At 37.7% G+C, this 25,200-nt stretch overlaps 1 protein-coding gene across 5 annotated transcripts in view; it reads left to right on the top strand.

Moving 5' to 3' along the window:
- Positions 1-25,200, top strand: part of LOC127409876 (AT-rich interactive domain-containing protein 1B-like) — a 178,445-nt gene that overhangs the window by 12,869 nt on the left and 140,376 nt on the right. For all 5 annotated transcript variants that reach the window (XM_051644797.1, XM_051644796.1, XM_051644799.1 and 2 more), the window contains exon 2: positions 8,749-8,937. In XM_051644797.1, the coding sequence (XP_051500757.1) occupies positions 8,749-8,937 (189 nt within the window). The remainder of the gene's footprint in view (positions 1-8,748; positions 8,938-25,200) is intronic.

The raw sequence follows: 25,200 nt of genomic DNA on the forward strand, positions 1-25,200 counted from the left end.
ATATATATATATCAGACAGACGTCTTTGGCTGCTGCATTGCATTTCGCTGTTGCTCCGGTGTTTCACATTTTCGTGATTATAGGTTGTTATAACATAGTCTGTTACAAAAATTAAAAAAAATGGCATGATCAAAATGTAATGCATTATATTTTGTCACTATTTGAAGACTTGCTGACTAACTCAATGAAATAATGTTCCTCTCTGCTCTTCCTTCAGGTAACAGTAATTATCTTAATAAGCATGCACAGTTGTTTTAGTTGAGGCTGGCTGAACCGTGTATTTTCAAACCGCGGTTGGCTTGATCGGAGAGGCCTTAACCATTCAGTTTTTATTACGGTGTACGAAGTTGAAAATAGTTTTGCAGAACCTGCATTCTGTACCATTCAGCTGCGCTTCCAAACTAGCAGTTTGAAAGGAAGAACTGCCTGGTGTGTGTGTGCTCAGAGAGTTAAGTGCAGTCTCTGCCCCAGACAGAAAGTCACTGTGCGCTGTGTTTGAGCTTGTTGCTGTGATGTTTCAGACCACAAGGTACCGGCAAAAATCATGACGAAAAAGTGACTCTTTTTTTTACTTATTTTTTTTATTGATTTAAGTCACACGTGATCATTATCGATCATTGTCACTTTCGAGTACTCAAGTACGCATGCCCATCCAGTTCATGAGTCCTATGAGAGAAGCTTGTTCATAGTACATAGCACTTTTTTCAGAGTGTGTGTGTCCATGAGCCCACAACGCCAGACCCGTATTTATGCGTGTCCGTGGAGGAATAGCTTAAAGCGACCTTAGAATCATTATAGATGTATTATTCATGTTCGCCTTGTCATGTGTATGATTATTTACTGGGTGCTTTTGACACTTGTTTGGGCTCTGGAAGCCCAGTTAGCTGTAGTAATAACTGTCAAGTAATTACGCAGAGAATTACTTCACTATTTTTATCTTTATATATACAGTCAGCTGCAGAGACTTGTGAAACTGGTGAAAAACAAACTGCATGTCTTCTGAGAACAGGGGCGTAGGAACCATTGTAACTGAGGGGGTGTCCCCCTCACTTTTAGAAATAACTAAATTGCCCACCCCCACACACTTTTTGAGAATTAATAATTAAAATTGAATACATTTATTTTGCTTAACCCTTTAAGCTCTGAATGTGTTTTTAAAGATTTCCTGTTTCAGTGGCATACCCAAAATTAAAGGCTTAGAACTCGACAAAAAACAGTCAGTCAAAAACAGAACAGAGAAGGTCGTGTTTGGTATCATTGTAAAGAAAACTTTTTTAATGATTCTAATTCTTTTTTAATGATAGAGATTATAATACATTCTGAAACTCTCAACCTGAGAAACTGCTGAAAAATCACACCAAAAATGTATTTGTTTTTTTTCTTATTTGACATTATATATCTCTGGGTATAAATAAGGTAGCTCCAAAAAACTGCTTTTGTTTTGTTCCCAATCATGTCAAATGTATCTGAGAAAAAGTTTGTGTTGATATGACAAAGCAATCAAAAGTTATAGCATTACAAAAATAATCATAGTGTCCAAAAACATCTCCATGTGTCCAAAAGCCTCTCCAAACAAATAAAACATAATAATTGTACATAAGAACTAATTACACATGCAAACACAACAATGACTAAAGGTATGTATAGCATAGAGACATGATTTTAGTAATAAGATTTCACAGAATGAGCACCTTTTGACTCGATGAGTCTGTATTATTGAGTTTGTGTCATTTACTTGGTGCCATCTCCTGGTGGCCATATGTAACATTGTGGGATTATCTAATGATCGGTGCATCTGATTACCTTGCATGTGGGCTCATTTAAAATATAATCACCTCCTCTAAGTAATGGTCTGTGATATTTTATGTTCTGTTTTTTTTTTTACTCATGAAGTTAAAAGCAAAAACCCGATATATAAGCAACACTATCATAATTGTCAAAGACATATACTTGGCTATTATTTGTGTTATTATATTTGTGTCTGTGAGTGAAACAAATAGGATGGTTGTATTCTACTCTTTGAGAGCTTTCAAAGTACATATGACACATGGCTATTTGATCAGTTTGATGGTTTTACTAATTGCAGTAATATGTACAGTGCAATTTTCTTTTTTAAATAAATTATCAAAACAGAACACTTCTGATTTGTCTGCAAATTTCAAAGCACTTGTTCAGTTTTGGTCATAATGCCTGCATGCATTGGAAAGTAGAGCTTCTACGCTTTGAAACGATACCCATTTTTTGTTGGTCAAGACTGTAGTTAGTAATATTTGACGATAATTTTTTTTCTAGCGGTTGCGGTGGGCGGGCCCATCCGAGCTTGTACTGCAAGGGAAAAAAGTGCTGCGGTTCACCTAAAACAAAGCCTTAAAGACCCAGCAGAAACTTCTGCCAGCTGGTTGCTTCGGTAGTGGGCGAGCTAACTCCAGAGCGGTAATCCCATTGGCCAGCACTAACAGTCCATGTTTTGATTGAGCAAATCAGTTCGAGTGAACGCAGACAACGTGATTAATATTAATGAGCCCAACAGTCTGCCAGTAGTGACAGACAGCTGCAGTTTACCTTCTTTTTCACTGAAACATTGAATGATCAGTAATGTCTTATGTACAGCCATCAGCCAAAAAACTGAAGGGGACAGACATTCAGCATTTTTTCATAGAGTCATGTGTGTGACAGCAATAATCTAAAGTATGTGCACCCTTTGGAATTACCTGCATTTATGCATACATTTGTCTTAAATCTGGTTTGATCTTCATCTAAGTTACAATATTGAACAAACACAATCTGATTTAACTAATAACGCACAAATTATTGTATTGTTCTTGTTTATATTAAATACATCATTCAAACATTCACAGTGTAGGCTGGAAAAATATGTGAACCCTTAGGCTAATGATGTCAACGAAAGCTAATTAAAGTTAGGATTTGGCAAACCTGGCATCCAATTAATAAAACGAGATTGGAGGTGTGGGTTAGAGCTACTTTGACTTATAAAAAGCACTCCGACATTTTGAGTTTGCTATTTACATGAAGCATCTGCTGACTAGGACCATGCCTCACAAAAAAAGCGATCTTAGAAGACCTGTGATCAAGAATTGTTGCCTTGCATAAAGCTTGAAAGGGTTGCAAAGTTACCTCGAAGAGCTTATCATCTGTCCACGTAAAAAGAGCAACACCAGTGTTTCCTTGAAGGGCTCTGGAAGCTCAGATAGCTGTAGTAATAACTGTCAAATAATGAAATGCCTCAACACAGAAAATTACTTTCACTATTTTTATTAAACAGAAATGCCGATAGATAATATAAACCTATTTAACAGAACATACATGTCACCACAGGGTTCCAGACTAACATATAAGAGCGGTGGCACCGGTGCCACCAAGTTCTACAGATGGTGGCACCAGTACCAGAAGTTTTGGTAGCAACAGTGGAAAAAAATAATCATTTTTGTCCTTAATTAAAAAAACAACAACTTAATGATAGAAACAACAAAAAAGTGAAATTATTATATACTGTATTTTATATTATTTTGTCGCTGAAATGCACATTTGACAGTATAGCATTGATTTTGCCAAGACCTTAGGCCTTACTAGTAGAGAAGTAGTGGAATGACCTCAAAAGAGCCGTTCACACCAGACATCCTAAGAATATGGCTGAGCTGAAGCAGTTCTGTAAGGAAAAATGGTCCAAAATTCCTTCTGAACGTTGTGTAGGTCTAAGCCGTAGCTACCGGAAACGCTTGGTTGAAGTTATTGCTGCCAAATGAGGATCGACCAGTTTAATGAGATGTGTTCAGTAAAGACATGGACGATTATAATTGTTTGTGTGATGTTAGCTTAAAAACATTGTGTTTGTTTATACTTGTGACTTTGATGAAGACTCCTAAAGATGTGAATTGTAATTTTGCAATATACTGTATGTAGAAAATCATGACCACTCAAATTAAAATGAAGACTTCAGTCATATCAGTCACCTTATAAAAGATGTTTTATTCTACATGGAGAGGGTCTGCACATGGGGGCTGCCATGTTAGAATCACATGACCAGCCGAACACTACCCGCCTAATCTCAGTAACCGTCCTGTTATTTGACACTTTCACACATTGATTAAAGTAATCATTGCTGACTGTGAATACAACATTTCTACAATGGCATCTGAAACCAAAAACTACTGATTTTAAATGATGCTGCATCCATGCCGCTAGGTGTCAGTGTAAGTCCAAGATGACACCAAGACAATATATATTTATGTATATATATATATATATACAAAAAATCTATTCTAGAATAAATCTTATGGACTGATGAAAAAAATTTATAATCCCTACCAGATGGGTTCAGAAGTCTCCAAATATCTGCAAGACCAAGATTTTTACACATCCTGAGAAGCGTCAATGTTTCTCTAGGGGGCTTATACACTTTTGCATCACTATAATCAAGGACTGAGTCCATCAAAAGATTAAGTCTCCTCCCAATATTATATCATGAGGGGTGCCAGCGGCTTGCAACATCCCTTCAAGATCTATAAAAAAGCCCTGATCATCAGCGTTGGGCGCATACATATTTGTCAAAATCATCATTTGCCCCTGAATTTCTGCAATAATACAATAATGACTCTTCCTAATTTATCTTTAATCTGTTTGAGAGATTTGAATTGTAGATGTTTACTTATCAATGTAATGACTCCCCTGCTCTTACTTGAGCCAGCACTAAAGAAAACATGTCCACCCCATATCTTCCCAAAATTTTCCGCTTCCTGCACGGAAAGATGTGTTTCTTGAAGAAACACATAAGTCATATTTCATTTGTTTAAGAAAAGAAATAACCTTCCTTCTTTTCATGGGGTGCCCCGAACCATTCACATTCCACGTGGAGAGAGACAATCCACTCATATTAACATTTGACTTTTTAAATATACATTTTTTTTTTAACCAGCACAGAAAGAAACAAAACATGCGCCCACTTTCCTCGGACGGTCAAGTGAATATTCATTGAGTCAGGTCCACTAGGCTGTAAAGCGTGCGTCACACAATGACTCACTCATTCCATATACTTTATGAATGACACTCTACGGCCATCCTTAGCATCTATTCTCAACCTGGTGGGGAACTTCAGTGCAAAGCGACCCACCGTCAATGCAAAATTGTCTTGAAGGAGTGTTATTCCACAAAACAAACTCCAGCCGCTAGGTGGATCCAACACAAAAAGAAGCAAAAAGGTGACCAAAAAGGTGCCTCAGACAGTCAAGTGAATGTCCAGTGAGTCAGGCCAACTAGGCAGCCACATGAAACTCACCAGATGGCTTACTCACCCCATTGTCTCTATGAAGGACAATGCTTGCTGTGGGCATGTAAATATTTTGCGGCCATCCTTAGTATCTATTCTCAATTTGGCAAAAGCGACCTTCTGTTGATGTAAGAGTTTTTGCATTCCTTGAATCGATCACGTTTCTCTCTTGTCGAATTCGCAAAGTCTGGGAACAAGAAAATTTTGTGGTTCTTCCGAGAAAGCCTTCCTTTACTCCTCACCTCGCGTAACACAAGATCTTTAATGGATGATCTCAGAAATTTGGCCAGAATTGATCAGGGCCTGTCTCCTTCTGCGGATCTCCGAGCCGGGACTTTGTGAGCTCGCTCGATTTCCAGCTTATGGCCTGTTATGTTGAGCAGACTCGGAAAGAGCTCGTCTAGGAATTTTACCATGTCTTGGCCTTCTTCATGCTCAGGAATTCCAACAATTCGGATGTTTCGCCGATTACGATTCTCAAGGTCTTCCAGCTTTTCCCAAACGTGTTCCAAATCTACTTTGGTTGCTAGCGGGTTAGCAGCTAATTCCCTCTCCAATGACTTCAGATAATCGATCCTTTTCTCGACATCCCCGATTCTTGTAACCAACCAGAATTTAGTCTCCAATGCCTTGATCAATCGACGTATTACAGCGAGATCATCCAAGTCCACCACGACCTTCACCAGCATTACAGACATGCTGGACAGCTGACGTTGAATCTCTCCTGCTGCACCGTCTAAACTAGTCCCTGGTCTGCGGCCCTGTCTGGGGCATCAGCCTGAGCACGTAAGTGTGTCATAATATCTCCAGTGCTCGAGGATTTTCAATTCTTTGACATGTTGACTTCATAGAACACTTATGTAGTAAGGTGTATTGAATCTCACCGGTTTAAGACACCAAAAGAATTAAAAACTAGCAAAGTGCGCAGAGCTCGCCGTTCACACGTCCGATCCCCGCATGGCGGCACGCGACCTCCAATATCACATATTCTTAAAAACATGAAACATATTCTAAAAAAATCTAAACTTCAGAGATACGGAGCAGAGCAGGTCATTGTGTCATTTGTGTCATTTGTGTCATTACTATTTCTTTAATATGTGGTAACCATTGTATAACGGTCATATTTGCATACAATCAATCAGGGTCTGGGATACGATTTATGAGGCCCAAAGCAAATGTTCAACCAGGGGGCCAGGGGTGGACTGGCCATAGGGAGAACCGGCTGCGAAACGGGGCCGAACAACTGAACCCCCGACCCCCATTCCCCCACCCCCCCAACGACTACAAGCTCAACAACTTTTGGGCAGGTTTTTATTTCTAATCCAGGGCTGATTTCTCTTCCCAGTCTGCCTCTGCATCCTTACAGCCATTGCAGCCAATTAGATTCAAAAGTTGTATGAAATAAAAATGTTCACTAAATGAACACAAGGAAGAATGGTATTTTATTTATAACATAATAAATATTCTTTGTATGCACCAGTACATCAATACAGTAATGAAAAGGCAGTGTTTACCTACATATATTTTTACAGAACATTTTTGTGATTGTACATCGTGTATAAAAACTACAACTTCACTCACTTATATTTTGGAACCTAGCAGGATATTATTTATTATTGTCCAGTCAAGTTTATTATTATTATAATATGATGCTGAATTAGTATTTTTATTTTGTAGGGGTGTAACGGTTCCAATATTGCACGGTTCGGATTGTTTCAAAGCTTTATGGTCACGGTTTCGGTTCAGTTTGGTACTATGTTAAGAAAAAAAATACTTCTGCCAAATCACAAGTAAGAATGCTCAATTTAGTAATAAACATTTCAACAGATTTGTCCTTATGAAAAATCACCACAGTTTTACTACAGTAACCATTTATTTATTTTTTATCCCTAATTTTGAATGCCCAATTCCCAATGGACTCTAAGTCTGTGAATACCTGTAACCATAGTTTTAGTGGCTGAAGTAAATATCAACAATGGTGACTTCTATTACACCGAAAGTTGACACGTTATTTAAGAAACAAGTCCAAGTCCAATCATAATTAACCAACAGATCCAATATTTCTAAATTCAAATGACACTTCAGACGAAATCAAAATATAATCAAAATAATGAAGTGGTAAAAAAAAAAAAACTGTTCCAAATCCAAACATTTAACTCTCCCAACTTCTTCCAACGGCACCTTTTGCAGTGACTTAAACATTCTACAACAACAGGTGTAAAAATACTAATACAAATGAGATCATAAATACAATTGTAAATATAAACATAATAATAATAATTTAAAAATAAACCAAGAACTAAATTGTGTGATATAGTGGCCTGTTGGCCACCCTGGATATCGGCATTGTCCGTTGAAAAACCCATATTGGTCGACCACTATTTTAACGATGCATACATCATGTCACATTGTATTTGGACTCAGGAGAATTGCTTTAATTCGGCACATCGGAAACTGTTTTTATATTCTGTTTATGTTTCATGAAGTTACAAGCAAAAATGCGATAAAAAGATCTGTTTACAACTTATGAAGTCAATGCATTTTTCTTTGAGCTTTTACTTGACAACATTTTTTGTAATCTACTCAAGAACTTTCCAATCTGTAAGATTTTTTTACCGTATGGTGTATAGAAAATAAACATTTCATACTGTATGAAAATGGAACACTTCTAATTTGTCAGCAAACTGATTACCACAGTGTCACATGCTTACGTCAAAGCTTATTTAAATAAAGTTCCTGCTTTTGTGTCCCTGGTGGAAAAAAGATGCTTAGATATTAATTGGAATGGGTATAGTTCCACAACGAACTGATTTTAGTTCATGTATTAGTTCCACAATTGCGTGAAAAAATGGCTATAGTAGACTCGTCATTGATGCCTTTCCTGCCTAAATGACCAGGAAACTCCACGGTCATGGCGATTTTTTTTTCAAGTTTGTTCCACTACGAATTCTTTAGGGATGGCCTAATGGTACACAAACTCATTTTACTCTAAACTAGAGCATGTCTGCTCATAAAATAACTCTAATTTGACAATATAGTTGTCTAGTCAGAGAAAATGTGTGTGTTCACGACTGTGAAGCACTCTGGCATGACTGCTGACGCTTAAACTGTTCATTTATAGTGCCCTGCCAGGCTTTCTCAAATTGCTCACATTTTCTGTAAGTGCTGCTTCAATTGGCCTGAATTTGGCAGTGACATGAGAAGATTAGCTTGGAAGGCTCTCAGTCTTTCTGGCACAGATGGGACACTTGAGAGAAAACTTTGTACCCCTCGTCCCCCCATCAGTCAGTGGCACGTTGCCCCGAATCTCTCCATTTACAAAACCACTCAACCTTATGATTGCTATTTGTATTCCAGTCTGGTGAGGAATAATAGTCATATGAATGTGTTCACACAGACTGCTGTACATTGGAAATTATTATTGTTATTTTGTCACGCTAAAGTGTTGACGTCCCTCTCAATAGGTGGCACCTATGGACCCGATGGCCATGAAGCGGTCTCAGATGTATGCGATGAGCAACAGTCCCTACTCTCAGCCAGGCGGAGCTTATGCAGGACAGTCGTATGGATCACCCGCTCCTCATCGATACCCAATGGGAATGCAGGGGCGAGGCCAAGTTGGCATTGGAGGGATGCAGTATCCTCAGCAACAGGTAATTAATTAAGTCTAAATTTTCAGAGTGTGCAGATAAAGTCTCAAGTCCCTTTCCAGGGCGCTTCAGTACAAGCGTCATGTGCCGCTATGACCTATATATGAAAAGCTTTGCAGATACTGTCACGGAAGGGCACATTTACAAGTTTGATGGGTACCAGGAAAGCTGCAAGTGAAATGCCTTGAATGTTGCTCATCCAATAATGGGCTCGGGAACAGAGAACCAGGTGTTTTTCTTTTTTAAATACTGGAACCGAATGTTGTTCATGACTTTTGGGACAGTTAACGGTTCTTGATCATGCATTCTTCCTCCGATACGGATGGTGGAAGAATCTAGAGCTCAAATCTTCAGCGTGAAACATACAGTGCAACCAGTCTACTCTGATTCTCAAACAAATTACTCTTATGTGTGATTTCTTTTGAATCTTTGCTGCAAAACATACAACACTACCTCCCGAACGAATGACTCTTATTAGTGCATCTTTTTAGTGAATAACTTGCTGAACTGCAAGTCATTCGTTTTGTCATGTCTGACTTGAAATAATTTAAGAATAGTCACTGTGTTATGCGTACTAAAAATGGCACCTTCCTTCGGTATTCTCGGCCATTTTTGACCAGAAGGTTTAGATGTGTAACCCTTTTTTTGACGATGATAATGATACCATTTTTTTCTTCCCTGAAGTAAGAACAATAAAATTATGCATTTCTTTTGGGATTTTATGTTATTTTGATCTTATTTCCATGTACATTTCTAAACATTACCATTAATTTGCATATACAAATTTAATTTTTTTGAAAAAAATATATAAAATGATATTCAGAACCTACACTTCTAGAAGCTGAAATGTGAAGAAGATATGAGAATGTGACATAAATTGGTGGCATATAAATAACATGACTTGAAAACCATGTCATGCCAGTAACAGCCAGTAGATGGCTGTAGCCACCTACTGTGTAGTCTGATGGCTTGTTTTAACCTAATTTTATATTTTATCACAAGATATGAATTTGGATATATATTTAGACATGATCAAACTATTATTTGTCAAAGTTTAGCATTTTAAAATTGATTTGAAGTGTCAGTTTTTGCAGTTAATGTCATTATGCTTGCAATCAAACCTGACCATTGTGTTACAAAGAGAAGACACAGAATAACCAATAATTTATTTCAAACATAAAAATGTAATAACTCAATAGTAAATACATAATAATGTCAAGAAAATGAACATCAAGAAACAGAAATTAACTGCAAAATTCTAAAAATTCAATTAGAGTATAAAACAAGAACCAGAGTAAACATTTTGCAATTTCAAACTTTCTATAGTAAAATTTTATTGAGCAAATGTGTGTTTGTGTGTTAGGGATGGAACGATACCATTTTTTCTCTTCCGATCCAATTCCGATACCAATGTTGTTTTTTCTTAATGAGTTTAGAACATGTATAATTCACTGTGTGGAACTGATTGGGAATACTCTTTGTGTAAAGAAACAATAACCTCTAACAATACTTTGTTTAATTATAAAATAGGAAAACAAAAAACAATTACATAAGAGCATGTGCAAAACTTTATTGTTAAATAGTCTGCAGGATGCAGCAGCAAAATAACAGTAATTCCAGTGAAAGTCTTCAGTAGAAAAGAAGCCAGTTCTCATTACGCATTTTAACTTGTATCTGGACTTGTAAATGGTTTCAGATCTCTCTCTCTCTCTCTCTGTCTCTCTCTCTCTCTCTCTCTCTCTCTCTCTCTCTCTCTCTCTGTGTTATTTATTTATTTAATTTGAGTTTTATTAGTATATTAATCCACTTTTCAATCACACAGTAATTTTTGGAACCCAATTTGTTTTTATTGTCATTTCTAATAATAATAAAGAAGAATTTTACTATACATTGGTGATAAAATTCATTTCTTAAGGCTTTTATTTTGAAAGTCCGGCACTGAGCGCTCCAGGAAGTCTGTGTTTGAGTGTTTGTTTGTAGGCTAATTCACAGTAGTGTAATAAGTTTCTTATTCAGCATCTGGTAAAATGCTTGTCCGGTGCCGTTCTCAATGCATGTTATAAGTAACCAAACTATTGATCATCTACATCTGAGGTGGAGTTTGTGTGGAGCGACCACATATTGCACTGAGCAGCGCATCACGAGCCTCTGCACGTTTTTATGTGTGTTTGTGTTGGCAGAGCAGCGCTCGTTCAGTAAAACGTGGTGCCAGAGTCTAAGCTGTGCATGCTGACTGTATATTTATCATTTAACACAGCCTTTTGCAATTCACAAAGTTTTTGGATGACTGTTAGTGCCTGAATAAAATGCACGAGTTATATGGACTACTTTAATGGTGATTTGAAGGTTATTTATGTCATTATTTGAGCTTGACAGTAACGTCAATGACCAACATGCGGTATCGGATTTGGATCGGGTTTGTTGGGCCGATTCCTGATCCGGGTAAAAACGTCAGTATCGGATCCGGTACCGATCCAGGTATCGGATCGGTGCCATCCCTAGTGTGTGTGTGTGTGTGTGTGTGTGTGTGTATGTGAGAGAGTGTGTCAGATTGCTGCCATCAGCTGGAAAACAACAGATGACTTGTACTGCCAATAATGACCAAAAGATGGCTGTAGAGCTCCACTTATTTATTCCCTGGTTTCATGTGTGCGTGTGTTCTGCATTGTGAGTCTGTTATTGTCTTACCCCTTCATTTCTAAGTGTGTGTGTTTAGCATTGTTACTGTTTTTTTTTTTGGACAAATGTAAAAAAAAAAAGCTCTGTGTTATAGTCTCACCAGTATATGTTTCTTTGTGTAAGTGTGTTTGTATATGAGTGGGTGTGTCTGTATTGCACTGAGGATGTTTTAGAGTCTCATCTTGTAATTTCTGTAGGTTTTTTCTGCATTGTGGCTGATTTATTGATTTTATTTGACAGATTTAAAAAAATTGCTCTTTTTTGTTCTTTTCAAAAATGGTCGGTCAAGTTTGACCGCCTATACCAAAGGTGTCTCTTTTTTTCCCCCTACCACTTAGACTTATCGAATCAAGCGATTTTTTTTTAAATTTTTATTTTTTTAAATTTTTTTTATGTTCCGATGGTGAAAGGAGTTAGTCACCAAGTCTTGTATTGCTCAGATAAAGGAAAAAAATAAAATAAAAAATAAAATAAAATTTGAACACAAATGACCGAATACCATAGGAGGGTTAAAGGTTCAGTCAGTAACTTTTGTCTTTGTTTCATCTCGGACTTACCTAGTGGTTTGGATGCAGCATCATTTAAAATCACTAGTTTTCAGTTTCAGATGCCATTGTAGAAATGTTGCATTCACATTCACATGATTACTTTAATCAATGAGTGAAAGTGTCAAATAACAGGACGAGTACTGAAATTAAGCGAGTAGTTTTTGGCTGGTCATGTGATCCTAACATGGCAGCCCCCATGTGCAGACCCTCTCCATGAAGCATAAAACAGCTTTTATAAGGTTATTGATATGACTGGAGTCTTTATTTCAATGTGAGTGGTCATGATTTCCTACATATATTACAGAATTGCAATTCATATCTTTAGGAGTTAAACTTTTATAATGAGGAAAAAATTACTTAGTGCACCTTAAGGCTCAGGAGACTTAAATTAGAGTAATTACTGGATGGTTGTTGATATGACTATATGTTTTTAAAGATACACATTGTGTTTTTTTGTGTGTGTTTTTTTTTTTGGTGTGTGTGTGTAATTTTATCTATTTTACAACAAGGAAAATAATTAACAAAATATCCAAGTCTGTATAAACACCTTTTGCAAGAACCTGTTCTGTTGAAATATAAAATCCCATCATTTCGTGGCAGGCTAAAGGCAGTAACTCCAATATTAATTGCATTTATTTCCCCAAAAGTACAGAAAGAATTGTGAAAGGAAGCATTATGGAGCCTGATTTGTTAAGAGGAATCAGAAATGGAAACATTAAATTCCTGACGATCACTATCCAGTAATATTTATGTATTACTGTTTTGACCATTTTTGTTTGTAACTGAAGTGTTATAAATTGTGAAGCTGTTTTTGCACTGATGCCAGACTTATCAGTCATTTGTTAATCATAATTACTGTCAAATGACTTCTGTGATATAAGATTTAGTTTATACTGTACTGATATATGGCAAAATCGTATTGAATACTGTATGCTTTCAGCTACCGATAAAAGTGTAATTCTCATCTCAGCTCCTGTGAGCAATTATCACCATATTTAAATCCATTTAGCAGAATTCTGCATATTTTCATTACTATCTACGTAGAAAATATTGTACGACCTAGTTATGTTGCTTGTCTAATGGCAGTTCTTCACGTTTCACCATGCTAGAAGGTTTTTAGCCACGTTATTGGCTGCCACACGGGTGTCAGTCCTTCTATGATATCTATTTTCTATGCGCAGCTATCAGGATTAGCAGCACTGACTCATAGCTTTCAAACAGTGGTAGCAACAGGGCTCTTCATGCTATTGTGTCCACGGGAAACTGAATGTCCCACAGGCTGGTGTTCTAAACATTGACAGCCCGTGAGGAAATGCTGAGTGTGTTGCAGATGAAACGGTTCTGTAGACCCTGTCAGCGTGGAGCGACAGTGCTCCCAGAGTACCAGAGATGTTGACAGTCTAATGAGTTGCTTGTCTGTCAGAGGAGGTTGGCAGGCAGTCTGGTTTTCTGCTGGGCCGACCTATTCTGGGTTTTGACTGTGACACTAAATATAAACTTGACTGCTGGAGTGAGTTAAGTTCAGCTCCACAGACTGGTTGTTATTCACTATGGCCTAGAACACTGACAGATTGTGTGTTTGCTTTAAAGGGAGATTTCACCCAAAAATGAAAATTCTGTCATCATTTACTCACCCTCATGTTGTTCCAAACATATGTGATTTTGGTTTACTCAGTGGAACAAAATAAGAGTATTTATGAAGTATTAAACAAAATATCCAGCAAAGATAAAAATAAATAAATACATGTTCTGTTACCATGATATTCGATTTTAGTAATACCGCCCATCTCTTGTTAACATACTTCAGCTGTCGTACTGGACCGGGAGGGACACCGTAATTACTTTATCTACTGGGGGTGTCAAGTTGGCCAAAGGACAAGTTTTTTTTATTTTTTTTTACAACCCTACCTAAAATTTGATGTGTCATCTGGCTGAGACCAGGGGAACCATGCTGTGTTATTTGTATTCTTAAAACCTTTAAAATCATATGTTTTCTGACTGCGTTTTGGTCATACAATATATGTAACTTTTTTACAAAAAGAATAAAATAAAAAAAAAACTTAACCCATGGGAAAGCACCAATATAAGAAATAATTTGTTTTGCAAAATATGAATGTACTGTAGAGTATTTGTTTATGCACCTTTATACATGCTTAAAGACAACATAAAACAGCGTTCTTTCGGCTTGCCTTTAAAGGGATTGAAATTTCAGGCAGTATGTTAGTCTCATTCATCATTCACTTCGATGGCATCTTTCTTCTATACAGTAAAAGTGAATGGTGACAGATTCTGTCATTCTGTCTAACATCTCCTTTTGTGTTCCGCTGAAGAAAGTTATACAGGTTTGGGAAAAAATGAGTGTGAGAAAATGATGACAGAATTTAAATTTTTGTGTGAACTATCCCTTTAATTTCGATAATGTGATGTAATTTTGAAATGGAATATCCAGTGGGGAAATAACGTAGGGTGGGATTGATTTTATCCAGCAGAATTTGATTGGATTTTTAGGCGATGATGTTATTGGTTAACGTTTGGTTATTACTGCTATTTGCTAAAGCTGTGGTCTCGCTAGACTTTGTGCCCCATTCCCTTGAATTCATACAACTTGACGCAAATGCAGGAGAGCGAAAGTAGCTTTGTCTTTCACTGGGTACCAACATTCAAGTTTGGTGAACTCTGACCTGCAAATTTGTATAGCCCAAAAAGACGTTTGACCACTAGAGGATCTAAACGTCACTTGACCGCTTTGGTTTAATACAGTTGAGGTCAGAAGTTTACATACATTTAGGTTGAAGTCATTAAAACTCATTTTGTAACCGCTCCAAAACGACCCCCGTTCACACGGATCCGTGAAAACGACTAAAAAGGCTGTATTATGCATGCCAGGCCAGTAGCTGGCGATGTCACTTTGTTAAGAAACACTACGCGCCTGCGCACATAAGCATTCTTCCACAGAGCAGTGAATACAAACAATGAAGATGGCGAAAGCATCGAGCAATTTTGTCTGGACGGACGATGAGTTTGCTTTATTACTACAATTACTTTGCTGGAGAAGCGTCAATAAACTCAAAATCTTGAGCAGCACAAACACAGTCCTGTAGTCCGCCATTGTAGTTTTGAATGTCTTGGGCATTGTTTTAAAGTACTCGCGCCATGCCTATAGACTGAACACGTAATACGCATGCGCATGATGTCATCGTTTTCACAAATTCGCGTTTTTGTATGTTTACACGGAGACGATAACGGCATCGTTTTCAAAAACTTGCACTTTGAAACCCGTTTTCAAAAGTTTGCGTTTTCAGGCCCCAAAACGCCGTTGTTGTGTAAACGAACAGCCAAAACACATAAAAAGTTTTCAGTTTTTAGTTGAAAACATTGTCGTGTAAACGGCCCCTAAGTTAACTCAAGCCTTTAGACAATTAGCCAATTAGCTTCTGATAGGAGGTGTACTGAATTGGTGTACCTGTAGATGTAATTTAAGACCTACCTTCAAACTCAGTGCCTCTTTGCTTGACATCATGGGAAAATCAAAAGAAATCTGCCGAGACCTCAGAAAAGAAATTGTGGACCTCCACAAGTCTGGTTCATCCTTGGGAGCAATTTACAAACGCCTGAAGGTACCACGTTAATCTGTACAAACAATAGTACGCAAGTATAAGCACCATGGGACCATGCAGCCATCATACCGCTCAGGAAGGAGACATATTCTGCTTAGCATGGAAGAAGCCAGACTACAGTTTGCAAGTGCACATGGGGACAAAGATCTTACTTTTTGGAGAAATGTCCTTTGGTGTAATGAAACAAACATTTTACTGTTTGGCTATAATGACCATCGTTATGTTTGGAGGAAAAAGGGTGAGGTTTGCAAGCCGAAGAACACCATCCCAACTGTGAAGCGTGGGGGTGGCAGCATCATGTTGTGGGGGTGCTTTGCTGCAGGAGGGACTGCTGCACTTCACAAAATAGATGGCATCATGAAGAAGGAATATTATGTGGATATATTGAAGCAACATCTCAAGACATCAGCCAGGAAGTTGAAGCTCAGTCACAAATGGGTCTTTCAAATGGACAATGACCACAAGCAAACCTCCAAAGTTGTGGCAAAATGGCTTAAGGACAACAAAGTCAAGGTATTGGAGTGGCCATCACAAAGCCCTGACCTCAGTCCGATAGAAAATTTGTGGGCAGAACTGAAAAAGCATGTGTGAGCAAGGAGGCCTACAAACCTGATTCAGTTACACCAGTTCTGTCTGGAGGAATGGGCCAAAATTCCAGCAACTATTGTGAGAAGCTTTTGGAAGGCTACCCAAAATGTTTGACACACGTTAAACAATTTAAAGGTGATGTCCACATGTCCAAACCTAGTGATTGTCCACATGGTTAGGTTTAGGTTTAGGGGTAGAGTTTGGAAATAGGAAATATCATTAGCCTGAAATGAAATCAATGGAAGTCAATGAGAGATCACTAATATAATCAAACAAACCTTTATGTGTGTGTGGGGGTGAGTGCATGCATGTATTTTCTGCATTGTGGATGTTTTATAGTCTCACCTCTTCATTTATGTGTGGTTATGTTCTGCATTGTATCTGATTTATTGATTTTTATTTGACAAATAAAAAACAATAAATAAACTGTGTATTTTAATATTTCCCATTCATTTCCTATAGCGGGTTAATTTTGAAGACCACATAGACTTATTGAGTCAAGTCCAGATTTTTGTGTGTGTTTAGATAGCTAGTGGAGGAAAAGTCACAAAGTCTTGTACCACTCAGATAAACGATACCATTTTTATTAAAGAAACAAAATAAAAATGGGTCAAAAATGACCCAAACACCACATGAGTGTTAATAAGCCTTTAAACTTTTAAAACTTTTTTTGTCAGCAAAAACTAGGCAAAGTGATATTACTGGAAAGAGGAAAATTAAATTAACAGTGACAGTGTGCAGAAAGCTTACATATAGTCAGTTATGACAGAGATCTTGATAAAAGGTGAAATGATTGGTATCAGCCAATCAGGTGACAAGATCGGTGATCGATATCGGCTGTAAAAATCCTGATCGGAGCATCCCTAACATGCACTGATGAATTGTGTACAATGAAACAAGGAATATGTATTTTAAAAGTACTTAGGATCAATTTTGTTTTCATGGTGTCTTTAAATACAATGTGGCCTGTTCACCTCTATGTTTCCCTGGACTCTTAGGCATTATCAGACTCACATTGGAGTCTGCTGAAGGCGGTAGGTGTTTAATGAGTGCGTGAGCTCAGGTGGGTGAGGAGCAGGTGCGTAGCGGGGGGGGCGCTGGTCCTGACAGGTGTTTTGAAGGCTCAGTAAGAGGACACTGTGTCCTGTCACAACACAATCAGCACAAGTCCTCAACCCCCCTGGGGCAGTGCCACTGACCATCTGACCACCCGCTCACCTGCCCCCAGCCTCCTCATGCCTGACAATCTTAGTACATTGCAATGAAACAGATTAACTGTGCTGTTGGGGATTGAACGCAATCTCGTTGTTAGATTTTGCTACAGTTGTGCGCCATCCTTTTAAATCCTTTATTATTTTTTTTGATAGAGTGATGAAAGGACTGGAAAAACAGGGCAAAAGATTGCAGCAGTGACTGCCCAGTTTTTCAGTGATTTTGGTTCCTGAAGTATTTTTCGCCTTCATTTTCTCAATAGTGATTTCAAAAAATGATTTATAAAGAGTTCTAAGCCATGAACCAAACCAACCAGCTCCGATATGAATCACAACATTACAAAGTTTGATTCACAACAGTGAACTCCCACTTTTTCCAGTGGCCTTGGAACTTCTCCCTATTCATTTTCTCCATAGAGATCTAAAGAGATTTTTTATTAAAGAGTTGAAACAAACCATTCAGGTCCAAGATGACACAAAACACTACAGAAATACATTTTTACATCATAAAAAAAGACTTTTCCTGTGATTTTTGCTTTCTTGGTAACAGCAACTTCTCTGATTGGTGGATCTTTCTTTAGGATTGTGGGTAGTTTAGTTCACTGGATATTTGGCACTAATATTTTTTTTTTAATCAAGTTGAAATTATGCTGACATGTGGCTTCTACAGAAGCATATACAATCGAGTAACAACCTTGGAGCTCATGAAAGGTGTACACGTATAAAAATATTTCCAAAAACTTTTCTATGGAGTAAATGGGATTTTGACTTCCTAAACATTGCTATCCTTTTGCATTCTCCTCAAATAACGCACAGAAGATTAAAAATGTTTTAAAGCCAGTGGTCTAAATATTTTTGCATAGTGTAGTTTTGGGTTTGTCCTTGTTTGACTTGAGTTTCCTTATTAAAGAAGCTTGGGAAAACACAGCCCTACATTCATCTGAGCCCTGTGTGTGCGTATGCTCGCTCACACACTTCTGCATATATTAAAGAGATGAGCGGGAAAAACACATCAACATGCTTCATGGATTTGTTTTCTTTTTGGTATGAATGACAAATGAGGACTACAACGGAGGAAGGGGGGCAGCTGTTGCCTTAAAAATCTCTTACATAACACGATCATGAAAACAACTTGTCATAGGAGGGGGGAATAGTTGTGGATTACTAAGCACAAACACACCCACTGAGACCCTTTGTGTTCAGATATCTCCTCACCGTGTCATTGTTGTTTCAGTACTGTGAGAATATTTAAAGAGCCCATATTTATGGGGCCTGGGTTGCTCAGTGGTAAAAGATGCTGGCTTCCACCCCTGAAGTTTGCTGGTTCGAATCCCAGGCTGTGCTGAGTGACTACAGCCAGGTCTCCTAAGCAACCAAATTGGCCCGGTTGCTAGGGAGGGTAGAGTCATATGGGGTAACCTCCTCGTGGTCGATATAATGCGGTTCGTTCTCAGTGGGGCGCATGGTGAGTTGAGCGTGGATGCCGTGGTGGATGGCGTGAAGCCTCCACATGAGCTGTCTCCGTGGCAATGCGCTGAACAAGCCACGTGATAAGACGCACGGGTTGACGGTCTCAGACGCGGAGGCATCTGATTCCGCCACCCGGATTGAGGCGAATCACTACGCGACCACGAGGACTTAAAAGCACATGGGCATTCCAAATTGGGTGAAAAAGGGGAAAAATCATATTATGCTAATTTACAGGTTCATAATTTTATTTTGGGGGTCTACTAGAATAGGTTTACATGCTTTAATGTTCAAAAAACACATAATTTATCATACTGTACATTTCCCCGCTCTTCATACTCTGGCCGAAATGCTCTGATTTACCTCCTGTCTCTTTAAAGCCCCCCTTTCCGAAAAGCCCAGTCTGCTCTGATTGGTCAGCTGGCCTAGTCTGTTGTGACTGGTCAAATGAGTAGAGCGTGTGTTGGAAATGTAACGCCCCTTACCATAACCGAGTTTCAGCTCCCGAGTCTTTCTGGGTAAACACAATGCTGTAAACACTACTATAACTATGGTAACAGTGGCGTCGGTTTTTGACGTACCTGTTCGAGCCAGAGTTTGATAATAAATGAAATAATGAAAGTTTGGAAGAACAACCTGATCGAACCGAACCACCTTCGCAAGCACGACTTGAGCAGGACATTTCACAGTGGCAAGTTTTAATTTAGTGCTTTCTTACAAGTACACTGTTGATAATTGTGAACCTAACAAAGCCTCAAGTAAAAGACAAGTAGTACATCTAAATTAGTCATCTTTTGCTGGAATGGGTGTATCCAAACGTTTATGATATGAACGGAGAACAGAGGCTTACTTCCAGTTAGTGAGCAAGTTAGCCGTAGACTACCGTGGATAGCGGCCGTAACATTACAGCTTGTAATTATATAATTATATAAGACTCTTGAGATTGATCATTTTGTTACACAGTTTTAGGTAAAAGCCAGCCCACAGCTGAATAGTAAACCCTTACCAAAACAATAACATACATAGCAAGTTAGCCGAGCACTACTGTGGATTGCAGACGTAAAATGACTGTTTGTAAAAACTTGATCACTATTCATGATAGTAAGAATGACAGACAATCTGCATAATTGTAGGTAAAAGTGGGCCCGCAGCTGATTAGCAAAACTATTTCAACACAATAACATTAGCTAGCGGGATAGCAGAGGCCTGCAGCTGTGCACTGGGTGTACACCGTAGCTACAACACAGAACTCAGCATTTGAACTCTCAGTAGCAGATAAATCCACAAATAAACAAACAAACTTACAGGTTGTGATCCTGAAGCGCCAGATTGTCCCAACAAAGTGGGAACTGCACCATCTTTCAGGAAGTAACCATCTTGAAAATCCGGCATTGGTTGTGGTTGTACTTAGGGCTGCCCCCGACCAATGATTTTCCTAGTTGACTAGTAGGTGTTAATTTAAGCCATTAGTTGACTAGTCGCTCATTTATGATATTAATTTAATTACTTAAATATATATATATTTTGGGGGCATCATAAAAATGTTTTGAGTTCCAGGGCTGAAAAAGAATGTTATAAGTAACATTGCTAACACTGTTCTACATTACAGAGAAATACTAAACCGTAATAATGAGATTTTAAAATATAAATTTTACAATCGCACACACAAAGCGAGCCGCAGCGACACCGACAAAAGCCGTAATGATTCTGAATGTGTCGGAAAAACCAGCAAGGACACTGTCTGAACATTTTGTTAATTTATAGATAGAAATGCACATTAGGGTTGGTCAGAGTGATCGCCAAGAGCTGATGCCTCTGACGATGTCAAGACGATATTTGGCTCGTTTTCCCATTAATGTATAACATTATTATTATTATTATTATTATTATTAGGCTATTATTATTATCAAATTAATATTACAAATAATTTGCCCATATAGACACACAGACACACGCTTGAAGAAACACACTTTATTATATTTTTAAGAACAGATGACAGAAAAGCAGTCTATGCGCATGTATGTTTGTTCGGAGGCGTGCAGTCTCGTGGAACACATGCATGTAAAAGGTTCTCACTCTTTCTTTGTTTCTGACTTCTGATTTTTTTAAATTTTTTTTTATTTTTTGCAAGAACAGTATCGTCTATGAGTGCTGCAAATGACCTCAGACATCTCAGCTCAGGAGGTGCTTTGAGTTCAGTTCGCTTTATTTCCACAGAGCAGTTCATTGTCAACGCAATTCTGCAGCCTATACATCTGTGATTAAAACATAAAATAATACAAAAACATGTTCACCTCGAACCATGATTTATATTTCTGTGATTATTATCATCATTATAATTATTATGTTTACATGTAGAATTGTTTTTATGTCTTCATTTGTGTAAGTAATTTTCCACCTGCATGTTTAGAGGATACTTGCCTGACAGTAAATGGAAGGTTACTTGTATATATTATTATTATTTTATTTGCTTTTTCTTTTCGTTTGGAGTGCAGTTTGAATTTAGAAATGTATTTGATTTAAGTTTTTCATTTTTTAAATAAATAAATTAAATTTTCAATGCAAAATCACTAAAGCAAGAATATTCACCGATCCCTCAGCCCAGGGGTTTCCGATGTAATTGGATATTGCAAGATATATATATATATAGTAACCCTAACCCTGCTTAATGAAAATTACCCCATAGTACCACCTAGCATCCAACCAGTGGTAATACCGGTGTTCGGCGGTTTCCTGTCGAGGTTTTTTTTTTTTTTTCTGAGACCAACCGACCAATCAAAACTTGGTCGACCAAGACTCTTCTCATTGACTAAGGTTTGGTCGACTATCAGGGGGCAGCCCTAGTTGTACTGCTGAGGAATAGTGGTAAAAATAAATTTAACCACTGATTCCTTTGAATGTCCAAACAAAGAGGTTTTGCTTTCGCAGTGAATAAAAAAGGGCCTTCTCGACATGGCGACAACACTAACCCAACTCTTCCTGGCCTCGGCTATAACTACATTTGTTTGAGGGTGGGCGAGCATTATGCAAACGTGTTACATAGTGACGTAGATAATTTAGGGAAGAAATGGCTGGACTACAATCCAGCCGTTTCTTGTAGTTCTTGAGCAGTGTTGTCTGTGGGAGAGAATAACTTCCCTTTTGGACTTTGTGCTTTGAAACTTTGCAGACCTTTTACATGCACAAACTGCTATATTACACACTAAAGGAAAGGTAAAATCCCAAAAAGCATAATAGGGACTCTTTAATACTTACTCTTAAGACGTCACACCCCAGATGCTGAAGTTACTGATCGGATGAACAATCGATGGTAGACCGTTAATATTTTGGGGTGGAGATCACCATTTAACATCATTTTTTTATTTTTTTATTATTGCCCTCACTGCTTTGACATGCCATGTGAAATCTTTTAGAAGTGACTGTTTGGTGAAAAATCCTTACGAAAGTAAAAAAAAAAATCCTCAAGAGTTCATGGCAAATTTGCGGCAAGTTTCCGGCTAGTTTAGATTTTTTGTAAGGCAGTGGCCTTAATAGTAAAAGTTGACCCAAAAGTGAAAATTTTTACCCTCATTTCATCTCAAATTGTTAAACTCGTATGACTTTCTTTTTACCGGGGAAATACAATGTTTGGCACAATGTGACAGGCTGACAGCCTCAGCCACTTTCATTGCATCTCTTTTCCATGCAATGAAAGTGAAAAATTCTGCTTAACCTCTCCTTTTGCGTTCCATGAAAAAAAAAGTTAAAGTCGTTTGGAACGACTTGAGGGTAAGTAAATGTTGACAAAATTTAGATTTATGTGTAAACTATTCCTAAGCCACATTTCACACACAATGTATGTATGCCATTGCATTAGATAAGAAAATATCAAACAAAGCCTCATTCATTTATACAAAGATGGCACAAACATTTCACAAGAAGCTTGATTTTTTTTTTTTTACAAAAAAGGTTGTATTCCTTAAACATTTTTAACACAATAGTTAACATTAAAGGTGCTGTAAGCAATTCTAGCTGTTCTAACTTTCCACACCCCCTCTTTCCAAAACACAGCACCAATACCATTAAAATTAACACAAAGCATGTTCCCACGGTTGTCAAACACAACTTTACCGAAATAGCGCCCTCAATTGACAAATTATAAATCAGAATATGGCATTAAGCCTCAATAATTCGCTGCAACGACAACACTATGAGAACTCGCAAAATGATTGACAGGCAGAAATCGTCGGAGACTGTGTACCATGGAAATTTTTTTGTTTGTTTACAAAGTCTAGAGCGTTCACAGTGACCGGTGAGATGTCTCGTGACACTTTTTCAGTGATATTAGGAAAAATTTTTGCATACTTTTCCATGAAAAAAGTAACTTACAGCACCTATAACTAACAATACTTTTTCAGCATTTATTAATGTAGTTAAGGGTTAATTTTTCCATAACCCTTTTTAGCTTTTAAAGTTGTATAACATTAGTTAATGCAATATAAATTAACAATAAACAATTGTAAATTTATAAACTAACATTAACTAAGATTTAGGGATGCAGATTTTGGCAAATTCGTTTAAACAACTATAAACGGCAGCATTAACCAGTTAACCGATAAGCCATGAATCACACTAATGGAAAGTTCACACTAATGTCACTAATAGTGCCCCTTGCGGCAACATTGAGAATGCAACGCTTACTTGCGTTGTGTTATGAATTTATTTCTAACGCATTTTGGAACAGAACAATGGAGGAAATCGAGCTTGCATAGCTAGAAGTGTCTGCTTTCACTTTAGGGATGGGCATTATTGAGTAATTTTGTAGTCAAGCACTCTAAACCACAAAATAATAATAAATAATCATTATTAAAAAGTAATAGATTACTCGTAAATTAAAATGTAAGTTAAAAATAACAAGTATGACGCGGACGTGAATTTTATATAATGGTTTCAAAATAAGCTATCTTTTACAAATTTCTTTTTGAAAAAAAATATAAATGAACAATATGCATTAATAATAATAATAATAATAATAATAATAAAGATTTAAAAATAGCAGCAAAAAACATTTGCCCTCACCCGGAGCTTACATAGAAACCAATACTGATGGCATTAGGGTAATGAACTACATAAAGGCTACATTTTTTGCATTTCAAATGTTCTTATTCAGAAAAATAAGTGGTGAAAGTTGGCTTTGTAGTGAGAATCACCCTGGCACCAATTGAAATGAACTGGGCCTCACACAAGTATGTGGTGAGCTATGATCACACTTCACTTAAGGTGTATGTGTATGTGATTAGTAATATCAGACAGCCCCTCCCTCCATCCTCAGGGCACCAGCTAAGGAGTTTCACCTTAACAACAAAATAAATATGTAAATTGGAGGGAGCTGGTCATCTGAAGGATTCGTAAAATTCGGCCTAAACTTTAGAGCTGTTCCGTATCATCAACACAAGGAACACACAATTGTAATAAAATGAGTTTTATTTACAAAAAGATAAACAAGCATAACTAACAAAAACTACAAAATGGTACTAATGTGCCTAAAGATAAAATAAATGAATAGGTAAATAAAGTGCATAGGATGGAAAGATGCAAGTGGTTGAATTGGATGTAGCAATGGCAAAGTATGACTATTATCTTATGAAAGATAAATTGCTGTTTCTCTATTAATTAATAAGGTGAAAACCTTATTTCTATTTAAACAAATAACTCAGTTTATTTGCTAGACATTTGATACACAGGATATGCAAGCTATGGAACATTAGATAATCATAAACTGATAGTATACACTAATGTCAGGGTCTCTGGAAAGAGGTTTAGTAATGATATTTATGTTCTCCTTGATCGATCAATGAGTTTGTTGATAGCGACGTCTTCCACTGGGGCTCAGGGCCACGTTACAGTGGGGAAGGAGCTGGATTCTAACAGCCTTGGACACGAAGGAGCTGAGGAATGCTGATCTCCTGGAAGCACTTGCAATCTGGAACATGCAGATATACAGCCCTTATGTCAGTGCAATATTTACACCCAGGTAAACGACGCACACGCACAGGCCGTCTACATGGTCTAAAAGAAAACGTGATTCGTCAGACCAGGCCACCTTCTTCCATTGCTCCATGGTCCAGTTCTGACGCTCACGTGCCCGTTGTAGGTGCTTTCGGCGGTGGGCAGGGG

Source organism: Myxocyprinus asiaticus, chromosome 19 (genome assembly GCF_019703515.2).
Source record: "Myxocyprinus asiaticus isolate MX2 ecotype Aquarium Trade chromosome 19, UBuf_Myxa_2, whole genome shotgun sequence".
Taxonomy (NCBI): domain Eukaryota; kingdom Metazoa; phylum Chordata; class Actinopteri; order Cypriniformes; family Catostomidae; genus Myxocyprinus; species Myxocyprinus asiaticus.